General features: G+C 44.2%; 2 protein-coding genes across 6 annotated transcripts in view; one reads left to right on the forward strand and one right to left on the reverse strand.

The window, feature by feature from the left end:
• Nucleotides 1-4,091: 4,091 nt before the first annotated feature.
• Nucleotides 4,092-13,107, reverse strand: TSR3 (TSR3 ribosome maturation factor). 2 transcript variants are annotated; one of them, XM_030579125.1, is made up of 6 exons: nt 12,987-13,107; nt 11,764-11,980; nt 7,956-8,149; nt 6,395-6,568; nt 4,409-4,472; nt 4,092-4,329 (listed from the first exon to the last, which is right to left on the reverse strand). In XM_030579125.1, exons 1-6 carry the CDS (start codon nt 13,084-13,086, stop codon nt 4,182-4,184), a joined length of 897 nt encoding a protein of 298 aa, XP_030434985.1. In that variant the 5' UTR covers nt 13,087-13,107; the 3' UTR covers nt 4,092-4,181. The 2 variants fall into 2 exon arrangements, with proteins under 2 accessions (XP_030434985.1, XP_030434986.1); XM_030579126.1 differs by having other exon boundaries at nt 4,232-4,324.
• Nucleotides 13,108-13,153: 46 nt separating this feature from the next.
• The window catches only part of GNPTG (N-acetylglucosamine-1-phosphate transferase subunit gamma), a 32,746-nt gene continuing 32,158 nt past the window's right edge, over nt 13,154-13,741 (forward strand). The window contains exons 1-2 of one of the 4 annotated variants that reach the window (XM_030579123.1): nt 13,154-13,232; nt 13,497-13,564. Coding sequence is in view for 2 of the 4 variants with exons in the window: in XM_030579122.1 (XP_030434982.1) it covers nt 13,184-13,232; nt 13,497-13,564 (117 nt within the window). In the remaining 2 variants the exon portion in view is untranslated. The remainder of the gene's footprint in view (nt 13,233-13,496; nt 13,565-13,741) is intronic. The other 3 variants (XM_030579122.1, XM_030579121.1, XM_030579124.1) reach the window with 3 other exon arrangements.

Genomic DNA, 13,741 nt, shown 5'->3' on the forward strand with positions numbered 1-13,741 from the left:
GAAAAGTGCAGGATCTGGTCTGAAGGCATAAAATATGTCTTTGATGCAGTCAGTACTTTACAGTAGTGTCCAAAGAAGTCTTTCCCTGCCCCAAATACCTTTGCCTATGGAATATGTTAAAAATTGATTGTTTATGGGCAGGGCTTTGGAGCAGTGCTCAGGCACCGCTCCAGCTCCAGGCAAAAACCTGTAGCTCCACTGCTCCGGGATCCGTTCCAAAGCCCTGTTAAAGGAGTGATTAAACAGAGCTTTTCAGGCTATCGAACATTCTTTTACACTAGAACTTAATTGCTCTGGTTCAGTATTATAGCACATTAAATCTACACTGTAACAGCTACGATTATGTGTAAAGAGCAGTTGAGGAATTCATGTTTATTGCTGGTCTCAAAACACCAACAGCCAACTTTAAGCAGCGTGTTCTCTTCAAAGGCTGAAGCAATCTCTCTCTCCCATCCTGGTCGCTGCCTTGCAGAGACTACATATGCACGCTTCCCCACTCTCCAATTACATTCCCTAAACATGTTCAAGGCTTTTATTCACCCTACCTTCCTTGTGTCTTCTGGCTCTGCATGACTGTACAGCAAGGTACTTGTTGGGCTCCCACTGCAATCCATCTCCAGCTGGGCACAACTTCAGGGTTTCCTCTGCTTTAACATTGCCTCCTGGACCATTTTCATGACAGCTTAACTTACATTTCTAATGCTAGACATAATTCAGTGTGTCATTACCATGTTTCCAAAGTTGTTGATGGTGGACAGTTATAACAAATACTGCCTGTATTCAATATCTAGTACCACAATGTTACGATAAGGCCATGGGGAGAAACTAAATTAATTCTTTGCATTGGTCTTCACAGCTGAGGATGAGAGGGAGATTCCCAAACCTGAGCCATTCTTTTCAGACTGAGGTGTCATTAGAGGTGGTTTAGGAACAAATTGATAAATTAAACAGCAATAAGTCACCAGGACCAGATGGTATTTACCTGAGTTCTGAAGGAACTCAGATGTGAAATTGCAGAACTACTAACTGTAGTCTGTAACCTCTCATTTAAATCAGCTTCTGTACCAGATGACTAGAGGATCGCTAATGTGATGCCAATTTTTAAAAAGGGCTCCAGAGGTAACCCTGGCAATTACAGGCCTGTAAGCCTGATTCAGTAGTGGGCAAACTAATAAAGAACAGTATTGTCAGACATATAGATGAACCTAATTTGTTGAGGAAGAGTCAACCTGGTTTTAGTAAAGGGAAATCATGCCTCACCAATCTACTAGAATTCTTTGAGGGGGGTCAATAAGCATGTGGACCAAGGGGATTCAGTGCATACACTGTACTTAGATTTTCAGAAAGCCTTTGACACTGTCCATCACCAAAGGCTCTTACGCAAGGTAAGCTGCAATGGGATAAGAGGGAAGGTGCTCTCATGGACTGGTAACTGGTTAAAAGGTGGGAAACAAAGGGTAGGTATAAATGGCCAGTTTTCAGAATGGAGAGAGGTAAATAGTGATGTCCCCCAGGGATCTGTTCTGGGACCAGTCCTATTTAACATTCATACATGATCTGGAAAAAGGGGTAAATAGGTGGCAAAATTTGCAGATACACAATTACTAAAGATAGTAAGACCCAGGCAGAATGTGAAGAGCTACGAAAGGATCTCTCAAAACTGGGTCACTGGGCAACAAAATGGCAGATGAAATTTCAGGTTGATAAATGCAAAATAATGCACATTGGAAAGCATAATCCCAACTATACATCTAAAACAATGGGTTCTTAATTAGCTATGACTGCTCAAGAAAGATCTTGGAGTCATTGTGGATAGTTCTCTGAAAACATCCACTCAATGTGCAGCAGCAGTCAAAAAAAGCAAACTGCTGGGAATAATTAAGAAAGGGATAGATAATAGGACAGAAAATATCATCTTGCCTCTATATAAATCCATGGTACACCCATGTCTTGAATACTGTGTGGAGATGTGGTTACCCTATCTCAAAAAAATGTATTGGAATTGAAAAAGGGTCAGAAAAGGGCAAAAAAAATGATTAGGGGTATGGAACAGCTGCTGTATGAGGAGAGATAAATAAGACTGACTTTACAGTTTTGAAAAGAGATGGCTAAGGGGAGATATGATTAAGTTCTATAAAATCATGACTGGTGTAGAGAAAGTAAATAAGGAAGTGTTATTTACTCCTCATAACACAAGAACTAGGGGTCACCAAATGAAATTACTAGGCAGCAGGTTTAAAACAAATACAAGGAAGTATTTCTTCACACAATGCACAGTCAGCCTGTGGAACTCCTTGCCAGAGGATGTTGTGAAGGCCAAGATCATAACAAGGCTCAAAAAAAGAACTAGATAAATTCATGGAGAATAGGTCCATCAATGGCTATTAGCCAGGATGGGCAGAAATGGTGTCCCTAGCCTCTGTTTGCCAGAAGCTGGAAATGGGAGACAGGGGATGGATCACTCGATGGTTACCTGTTCTGTTTATTCCCTCTGGGGCACCTAGCACTGTCCATTGTAGGCAGACAGGGTACTGGGATAGATCGACCTTTGATCTGACCCAGTAGGGCCATTCTTATGTTCTTATTCCACCTTGTCACAGATTTACAGGGTGTGGTATATGCCCTAGCCAGTCCCTTGGGAGTGACACCTTTTAGCTTGCTGGACCCTAAAGATCTAACAGTTCCACAGGGGCAGGCCCATAGACTTCACAACTTTGAAACTGGACATCTGGACACCAGCAATCCTCATCTCTCCCTCCGTGGCTCCCTACAGTGAATTCAGCCAAACCAGAAGCCTGCAGGCGGCTTGTTCATATCCCTTCTGGTGAAATGTTCTCACTATTTGCAATGCCACCAAGCAGCCTTTCCAAAACAAGGTAATTTGTCAGTCACTTGGCAAAAAGAATCTGAAAGGCCTTAGATCAGCATAAGGAAGCAGTTTCTGTCTGAACCAGGTCAGAGCCCTATGTCCCTGAGCACTCAAGCCCTTAACCCAGCCACCTGACCCCTTTTGCCTTTATTTGCCAACTCATGGCCTTTACTCTGTGCTTCCCTGAAGAGAAGCGTGTGTGAGAAATCTCTCTTAACTGTTGGTTGCTAGGCATGAATGTCCCAGCCCCTGGGGTTTCCACTGTCTAATGGGGATCCACTATTCACCTCATCCTTTCCATTTACACTCAGCACACAGCAATGCAAAGCCTAGAGGGGGACTGAGGTGCACACAGGAATCAGAAATATTGCCAAAATTCCCATATTCATCACACAATCTCAATATACATCATACAAAGTACATAATGTTTTTCAGCAAGATCTGTCAGCTACGAAGTACTACTGTTTAGACATGAAAAATCCCTGAAAGCCATGCTGCTTCAAAGAGCAGAGAAGCAATAGCTGGAACCAGTTTTATGTTCCTCCTTGGGCCACTGATGTTTTGGGGATTCTGTCACTGCATGTCCTATAACCCTGGATGCCTTAATGCTATGCCACTATGACTCAGAACCCTGATACTAATAGCCAGCATACAAGCATAAGGATCTCAACCTGGCTTCCAGCAGCCTAATTACTTCTTGCAAGGTGACCGCAACAGCCTTTTCAGTCCCAAGTCTCCCAAAATCTGTCTAGGCCAAGTCCTTAATTACCAGCTACTTGGACTACTCCCCTCTACTCCATCACCCCAAAGAGTGAAACCAGCTCCCCATGTTACCAATTCACTTTTGGACTTGTACTCTACATAGTGTGCACAACAGACCTGCTGGGGGTAAAAGCTGTAGATGTACACACTGCTGATGTGCTTAATAGTTCACTAATGAGCTTTAGTTTAGTCCCCATTCAAAGAGAAACTGTTAATGTGCATTAGCAGTATGCACATGGACAATTAGGATGCAGCAGATTATTGCAGGGTAGATTCATTCCTCAGCATGCCATGAACTAATGTGCAGAGAAGCCTTGACATAAAGGCTTCAACTAGAGAGAGATGCAGGCAGACCCCTGTGCCTCCTTGTTGTCCTGCTGAAGTCAATGGAGTAGGCACAGTGGCCCCTACAAAAACCCAGTTGCAGGAGCGGAGCCCAAGTCATTTCACTGCTCATGGAAAAAGTCTAGACAACATTGTTTTAATTTTCCTTTCAATTATATTCATGGTTTCTTTATACAAATTTTCAAAACTCACTTTTATAAACTTTTTAATCTTTTAGTCTTTTTTTAACTCCCTTCCAAATAACTGGTTTATTCGCTGTTTGTGCAGCAAGCTTTTCACTGTCATCTTCTGTACTGTCATCATCACTGTCACTGCCATCCTCTTCACCAGATTCTTCATCACCTTGTGCTATTCTGAAAATAAGAAGTTTTTTTCAGAGGTATAAAAGCAAAAGAACTTTCTGAAAGGAGAATGAGAACTGAAAGTAGTTACCCTATGGAGCTGGCTGATCTATTAGGATTTGAAAATTCTTTTCCAGAGTCAACATCAAATGGATCTGAAAAAAAGTTACATCTGGTGAGAATTAAGTTTAAGATTCTTTCTTCATTCGGAAAATGAAAAAGATTCTCTTGATTTAGCCAAGATTTGGCTCTATATGAGGAAATCCAGTGAAGCAGCACTGCTCATCTTGACACTTTGAAAACCAGGCCCCTTCCCTTAAAGGCATCTCCAGTTGAGTGCCCAAAAAACTGAAGCACTTAAAATCACTAGTCACTTCTGAAAATTTTGGCCCTAAGCTCTCTCTCATTGACCAGTGTATCCATAACCTAAGTGAAAGCAGATATTTTAAGAAACGCTCACAACAAATTGCCTTTAGTCAAGCTGTGGAATGTGTCAGTTTTGGCTTAAGAGAAAAATTGAGAGCTCAATTAAAGTAAAAACTCACTCCTTTCCAGTGCAATAAAGTATACAGTTCCCAGGGAGCTTTAAGGTTGATTGTAGTAAGCAGAGGGGAGGCTTACTATAAGCCTCCCTGTAATACAACCACCTCTGTGTACAGATGTTTGTGTACTCACCTGTAAAGCAACTCACACACCCTCTACAAATCATAAATAGCTCTTGATAAAAGTGTTGGAGAGGGGCTCCTGACAGAAGGGAAGATGACTGAGTGAATGAGTCTGAACTTGGCCTCACCTCACAGTGGGCCAGAAATCCACCCAAGTCTCATCATCAGAAATGAGCTAATTCCAGGTGACAACTCCACTTGGAAATCAGTCTTTCCAAAAGGTTAAGAATCTGAGTAGACCTGGGCCCAGTCTAAGAAGGAGAATTGGAGATTTCCATCTCAGAATTGGTAAAGGCACAAAGCCTGACATCCAAGGCTGTACTCAGAAGGACCAGAAAGGAGACAGAAGTGCAGCTAGCCCTGTAACCGTGACAAAGGCCATCTAGTCCTCCTGCCTTTCTGAAGGACCAGAATAGGCATGTTCCTTAGGATCTATTCTGGTGAGTTTAAGGATTCTTTTTCTAAATGTTTCAAGTAACTGGGTTTCCACTTCGCTAGGGAGACTATTCTATTCCATAAACTAATATACTCCAGTGACAAGGTGATGTTTGTTATTCAGCTTAAGTTTTCACTCAATTTCATCCCCTCTTCCAAGACACCAGGGGCCACCTGCTCTCCCCCACAGAACGTGAAGGAGATGCATCTCCCACCTTTGTGGGGAGAAGTTACTGGCAAAGCCAGGACACCATGGTTCCAGGCTTGGATCATGTGAACTGCCAGCACACAGTTAGCCTAGGGAGGGGCATGGGACTTATCCACCCAGAGCAGGGAGGGAAAGGGACAGTGGCTAAGAACTGTGGCCTTCACACACACTTGGGCAGTTTGTGTTGGGATTTTTTTTGTGTGCCTCCTGCATTGAAGTGAAGTGCTTTCCCATGAGTGGGGGTGGAGGGGAGAAGACAGAACATGCAGGCTGAAAAACCACTGAAGGAGACAGGACATGGAAAACTGGCACCAGTTGTGAGACATGGAAACTGGGAAGGAATTGTACTATACTTTTAGTACGTTACTTTTGTCTGACTACATCTGTCTGGATTTTTAGATAGCTTTTCAGGTAGGGACTTTCAATCTTCTGTCTGTACAGTGCCCACAAAATTGGGGCCCCAGGCTTGGCTGGAACCTTTAGGCACTGCTACCATACAACTAAAATTTTCCAATATGAATTTAGTTTTAATTTGTGCCAATATTCTCCTCTTTAGGTCTTCTTTAGGTCTTGTGAATGTAACAAGTGAGCTGTTTTTCTTCCTTAATTCCCTGAAAACATCCTTTATAAAACTAGTCAGGGCAGCCACTGTTGGGTAAATGAATGTCCATATAATGCTTACTGAGAGGTTTTTTTCCATCTTTAGCAACAGAGCATTTGCAATTGTCAGGAAATGACACAGAAAGGTCACTCAAAAGGGAGCCTTTACCTATATCTTCAGTTTCTCTTTCTTGCGCACTTGCTAAAAATTCCTTTTCAACTTTCAGCACCTCTTCCTGGCAATGGCAGGCCGCATATTTCTCCAAGAGATTTCTGTTCAATTCAAGAAACACTTTTCCCCATTTAAACTTTCTCAGAAGAATGGTGGCTAGATCAGAGAATCCTAAAATAGAAAACAAATATAACCAGCTTCTCTTCAAACATGGGACTCGTAACAAAAAAGCTTATCAAGGCAGCTGTATCTAATCAGCATAAGTGCAGTGCATAACATCTATCACTAAAACAGCGATACGAGACATTTGTCAGCATCCTTGAATGTTTTGGAATCTAGGACTGGAGACAGACTTAAGTTGAGGCATCCAAGTGAATCCAGGAGAAATCCACTGTTTTCTAGTTAATCAGTCTCCCGAATGTGGAAATATAAAATCTGATGATGTACAGTACTGTGTAAATAAAAGGTAGATCTCTGTGCAGCAGTCAATAATCAGCCAAAGTCTACTGTTAACCCACTTCCAAGCTCTCAGAGTGGAAAGTACAGATCTATGATGGTTTCAAACGTCCTTCTCTAACAGGATTCAGGGAGTGGTGATGGACAACAGTTCCCTGACCACCTTGAGTGGCTGAGACACCACAGGCTCTATTGACAATATGTGATGACCACCAGCTCTATGGCCTCCCTTCAGAGACTGACAGCAAGGGAGGGTCAGACATGCTTACACTCATTAGTGCCAATTTAAAACTAGGGCGTCAATCTTCAAGGTCCACAATGGGTTGGGGCCCACCTGCAGCCAAGACCCCTATTCCAACACAATAAGAGCTGGTGTAAATTTTTCAGAACCAATCAATGAAGGTTTCAATACAGTGGAACCCTATTTATCCAATCTAATTGGGAGCAGCGCCAAATCAGATAATCAAAAATTAGGATAATCTGGAGAATGGGCAAAGAGCTTTAGCTCTGGCTTCAACTGGAGCCTGAGTCCTGCCACTTGGGCCATCAGCCCTGGTTTGGTTAATATGGAGAGACAGATAATGGAGGCTCGGATAAATGGAGTTCTATTGTAACTTCATTAGGAAACACTGAAGCTTCTCAAACCAGCTCTGTTTATGATCCCTTGAAAAAAGTCTACTTCCTATAGCTAAGAGCGAAGCCTTCAAGAGTTAAAGAAAAGGTATTCTCACCGATGGTCTGCAGAATGCCCTACTGGAGAAGTTAAGACAGCCTGAGTAACTGTATTCAGAGCACAATGGAAGTGAAGTAACCAAAGACAAAGCATTGCAGGTGTGGATAACAGTAACGGTAAATAAGGCTGTCAAACCTATAAGTGAAGAACAGAATCCATAATGGACCTCTCCAGGACTTGCTGTATTTATTTAGTGCTTGATACTGCAGGGTTGGATGCTCAAAAAATCTTTTGGGTATGACAGATACAGACCTTGAGCAAAACATGCTCTACATCTGTCCACTGAACAAGATGTTGGACAAAAATCATTTAAAAGAAAACTACAATAATGATCACAGTCCTGATTTTTTTTCCACATTATAGCCTTACCAACAATACAGAAAGTAGCAGCTAAAGCTTCCACGCAGGACAACTTGCACGGCCGGCCATAGTTTACAGGATTTGCTGCCACCAAGTAAGGCAACAGTCGGAGATAGCTTCCCTTCATTTTACTAAATGGGGTTTCTTCCAACTTGGCCCATGAGCAATCTATGACTGCAACTCCATTCTGAGCTACAACCTGTCTGAAAAACAAACTTTATTGTAGTTAGGCATCTAATATCTCATTTTTAATGTTTAGTTCTTTGGATTAAGGCTGGTACGGTGTACACGAACTACCTCCCCAAAAGTGCAAACAAGCAATTTTCCATACGTGTGTTAACTGATTTGCAAAAACACTCCAAGTATATGGCAAAGCTAGGAACAGAGAGTTCAGCTCTTCTTAGTGCTTGTGCCTTCACCACAAAACCATCTTTTCATTCTGAAATAATGGACCTTTTTCAAGTTCCACAAGCTACCATCGCTTCTATAGTGTCAAGTCTACCCAGAAATAAGTGCTTTAGTTAGCAGGAATTTGATTCACGGAACACACCTTCACAGATAGAGAAACTGATCAAAGAACTAAAAATTAATGGTAACGTAGGTACAAGTGATCATGACAATCACAATGTGCAAGCACAGTGAAGTCCAGACCAGTGATATATATATACCTGGTGCTTTAAAAGGGCCAATTTCACGAAGTTGAAAACAATTGAGCCAAATCAGTTGGGAAGAATTTAATCAGAAAAATGTGAATGATAATTGGGAATTGTTTCAGAACACCTTACCAGATGCCCCAAAAGCCACAATCAAAGAAAAAAGTTGCGATGTTTTTTAATTTGTAATCTGGTTTTGAGTGAAAATGAAGGCTTCTAGAAAAAAACAAATGGAAGAAAGGGAAAGTTGATAGTGAATATAAGTCAGAAGGTAGGAATTGTAGAAAATTGACCAGTGAAGCAAAGGGACACAAGGAGAAATCTATGGTCAGCAGAGTTCAGGACAATACGTTTAAGTATACCTGTACTCCGATATAACACGACCCGATATAACATGAATTTGGATATAACACAGTAAAGCAGCATGCTGGGGGAGGGGGGGCTGTGTGCTCCGATGGATCAAAGCAAGTTCGATATAATGCAGTTTCACCTACAATGTGGTAAGATTTTTTGGCTCCCCAGGACAGCATTATATCGGGGTAGAGGTGCATTAGGAACAAAAGTAGTCTTACCAATGGTACTGATCCATTACTAGATAAAAATGGCAGAATTATCAATACTAATGCATAAACCAAGAAGTGTTCTTTTTTCCAAAACACAGAATATTTACTGATGTAGTCATAATATTTGACAAGTGTCATTCCATTCCACTAGTATCTCAGGTAGATATGAAACAGCAGCTATTAAAGTTAGATATTTTTAAATCCGCACCGAGCTGATAAGGAGCTCTCTGGACCATTAATTTTGATTTTCAATGCATCTTAGAACACCGGGGAAGTTTTGGAAGACTGGAAGAGTTAATATGGTGCCAATATTTAAAAAGGATAAATAGGATTTCAATTGGACTTAGATCCCAAGCAATATAATGGAGCAGCTGATATGGGACTTGACTACTAAAGAATTAAGAGGTTAATAGACTTAATGCTAATCAACATGGGTTTATGAAAAATAGATCCTGCAATCTCATCAAAAGGATATGGAAAATTAGTTTGACAAGTTTGGCTGATAAAGGTAATACTGGTGTTGTACTATACTTCGCATTCTGTAAAGCACTGAACTTGGTACTGCATGACATTCTGATAAAGTCTAAAAAGGTATAAAATTAACATGGTACAGATTAAATTGATTAAAACTGGGTAACTAATAGGTCTCAAGGTAACTGTAAATGGGGAATCGTCATCGGGTGGGTGGGTTTCTATGGGGGTCCATTGGGGATCAATTTTTTGCCCTACACTACGTAATATTATTAATGACCTGGAAGAAAACAAAATCATTAATGATGAAGTTTATAGATGATACAAAATTTGGGGAATTGTAAATAATGAAGAGGGCAGGTCACTGATACAGAGCAAGATGGATTGCACAGTAAGATAGATGCATACAAACTATGTTTTTATGAGTAAATGTAAACATCCAGAAACAGAGACAATGTACCATATACACTTATTCATTAGCCTGTTCGTTTATAAGCCGACCCCCCAAAATGGTTAAGTAAAAATAGCAAAAACTGTATGACCGTTTCATAAGACAACCTATATTTCAGGGGTTGGCAAACTTCGGCTCCTGGCTCACTAGGGTAAGCCACTAGCGGGCCTGGACGTTTTGTCTACCTGGAGCGTTCACAGGCATGGAGCCCCTCAGCTCCCAGTGTCCGCAGTTTGCTGTTCGTGGCCAGTGGGAGCTGTGAACTGTGGCCACAGGGAGCCGAGGGGCTCCATGTCTGTGAATGCTCCAGGTAAACAAAATGACAATTACATATTAAATTCAATGATTCCATAGAGTTTAAAATCATCAGATTTCGGTGTAGACCCATTAATAAGCCAACCCCTGCTCTTTGATATGTCACTTTTTACCAAAAATATTTGGCTTATGAATGAGTATACATGGTAAGCCATATTTACAGGATGGGGGACTCTATCCACCACCAACCCTAAATCTTTTTCAGAGTCACTGCTTCCCAGGATAATCAGCTGACCATAAGCTCCCAGTGCAATGCTGTGGCCAAAAAGACTCATGCAATCCTTAGATACAGAAACAGGGGAATTAAGTAGGAGTAGAGATGTTTATTCACCTATTTGGTACTGATGCAACTGTTGCTGAAATACTGTATGCAGTTCTCATGTCCCTAATTCCAGAAGGATGCTGATAAATTGGAGAGGGGTGAGACAGGAGCCCCAAGAATGATTAATAGACTCAAGGAGCTTGATATATTTAGCTTAAAGAGAAGGTTAAGGGGTGACTTGATCACCTACACAGGGAACAAATATTTAATAATGGACTCTTCAGTCTAGCCGAGAAAGGTATAACAATCCAGCAGATGAAAGCTGAAGCTAATCAGAGTCAGACTGGAAATAAGGTGTAAATATTTAACAGTGAGGGTAATTAACCACTGGAACAGTTTACCAAGGATTATGGTGGAGTCTCCCTCACTGATAGTTTTTAACTCAAGATTTGATGTTCTAAAAGATCTACTCTAGGAATTATTTGGGGGAAGTTCTATGGCCTGTGTTATACAGGAGGTTAGACTGGATGATCATCATGGTCCCTTCCGATCTTGAAATTTATGCAGGGGCCTGGACTAGATGAGCTCTCGAGATCCCTTCCAGTCCTATGATTTTATGACTTTCTGAAATTTGAAGCCTGGATTTCATAGCAGTTAAAAAAAAGCTACCATGAACTGAGCACTTTAGATATGGAAACACTAGTCGTGGGACCTCAGAATGTTAGCCACACTTTACTGTATTTTTTTTTTTTTTTTAAATATCAAAAGCTGCACATCTCAGCCACTATCAGCATCTCTAAATAATCCTTGGGCCTGTTAAAGAAAAAGGAACCTACTTTCCATGCACATTTAACTATATTAACAGAACAGGGAAGGCAAGATACCCCCATGTGTAAACACCATTTTAGCTGACAATCAAATAATGAAATGTTTTCTTTAACTCACCTAACAGTACATTTGTTAACATTGGCACCGAATTTACACCAGCACCAGACTCTCTCTCTCTCTGGAAACTCATAATACAGCAAAAAATAAACAAACATGCAACAGTGGATTTGTATCTAAAAAATAACACTAGGACTGCGATTCACACGGAACCTACTTGTCAGCTGCAGAGACATACTGAGTTGCCATAGGACTGAGGATGAGCCCCCGGAATCTCTGATTGAGACGCAGGTTTCGGAGCAGGCCTTTGCGAGCCAATTTCCTCCCCGTGCACTTCTTGGGATCACAGTGTCCGAGCTCCCACATGGCAAGAGGGCATGGGAATCTCACCTCTGCAGCATCCCCCTCTCCAACGTCATCCTGCTGAAAGCAGGCTGCAAACACACAGAGCAGAGTTCAGCCTTTTTCTCAGAGGCCCAAAGGCTATAGATGGAGTGGGGCTCGGCAGCAGCTAGACTTGCCAACCCTTCCTGTTTTTCCAGGAGTCTCCTGGAATTGGGCTCTATCTCCCGGAGGCTACTGAAGCCAAACCAGGAGATTTTAGGCAGCTAAAAGTCCAGCGGCGCAGCAGAGCAAAGGCAAGCTCCCTGCCTGTCCTGGCCCTGTGCCACGCCTGGAAGCTGTCAGCAGGTCCTTGCTGACCCTGGGGAGTCCAAGGGGTCTCCACGCACTGCCCCTGCTCCTAGTGCTGACTTTGCAGCTCCCACTGGCTGGGAACTGTGGCCAATGGGAGCTGCAGGGATGGTGCCTGCAGGTAGGGGCAGGTCGCAGAGACATCTGCCCAGGGACCGCAGGGAGTTGCTTGTTGCTTCCGCAAATGGTACAGAGCAAGGGCAGATAGGGAGCCTGCCTTAACCCCACTGTGACTTGAATCAGGAGCCGCCTGAAGTACCAGAGCCCCCACCCCTCACACATCCCAACCCCCTGCCCCAGTCCTGAGCCCCCTCCAGCACCCAAACTCTCTCCCAGAGCATGCACCCCAACCCCCGGCTCAGCCCGGAGCCCCCTCCCACCCTGCAAAACCCCTCGCCCCATGAACAGGTATGGGGGAGAGGGTGCCAGGGCAGGGGGATGAGTGAGTGGGGCGGGGCCTCAGGGAAGGGGCAGGGAAAGGGTGTTTAGGTTTGTGTGATTAGCCCGTTGGCAACCCTAGCAGGGCTCTCCCCCCACCCCGGGGCGGGGCTAGGAGAGGCTAGGCAGCGGCCTCTACCCGCTGCAGCGGGTGGGCCCCGCAGTCGCTTTCTCCCCATCACTGGGGCGCGGCTGGAGGTTGGCGATGGCGGCGGCAGCGGCCTCCTCCGGCCCCCGTGTGCGGGGCGGACGGTTAGTCACATTTCCAGCCCCTCGCCCCCTGGGGCGAAAACCGCGGGCTCCGGGCACCTGCCAGCGCCGCCTGCGCGTCCGCCGCGAAGGTCTCCAGGGACTTGGGCGCGCGCTGGGCGCGTCCCTCCGGGCGGCGAAACAGCTTTTTCTTGCCCATGGTTGGCGGGGCGCCCGCACCTCAGCCGCCCCGTGACGTGACCGGCCGGACCGGAAGGAACTCTGCTGCGAGAGGCGCGTTTCCGCTTCCGCGAGCAATGGCGGCCTGGGAGCTGGTGCTGCTCGCGCTGCTGAGCGCCCGGTTCGGTGAGCGCCAAGGGGGGAAATGGAACCCAAGAACTCGGGTTATATGGAGTGGGAGCGGAACCGGGCCGTAGGCGCCCCCTTCTTAACCACTGACCGCGCCCCCACTGCCCCCCACACCTGCCGTGACCGATCCCACCGCCCTCGCGCGCTGTCCCCGCTGACCGGGAGTGCCCCCCCAACACATACAGGGGGGCCCAGTGAGCCCCTTTCCCGCGCACCGACTCTACCACCCACTGACCGTGCCCTCTGCCCTCTTTCTTATAGGTCTCTTTACGTCAGCTGGTAAGATGAAAATCGTGGAGGAGCCGAACACCTTTGGGTGCGTGGCCCTGGTACTTCTCAATGCTGAATTTCTCTTGTTACTGACAGTAATTTGCTATCCCTTTGTGGCCGCTGGGCATATTTACTTATATCATAGACCTGAAGTTTGGCAACGATAATCGTCATCTTCCTGTTAAACTCCTTGGCCCATGGGTTGCACCCTGAGCAAATTTGTTTTCACTGCAAAA

This window comes from Gopherus evgoodei, chromosome 10 (assembly GCF_007399415.2).
Source record: "Gopherus evgoodei ecotype Sinaloan lineage chromosome 10, rGopEvg1_v1.p, whole genome shotgun sequence".
NCBI lineage: Eukaryota > Metazoa > Chordata > Testudines > Testudinidae > Gopherus > Gopherus evgoodei.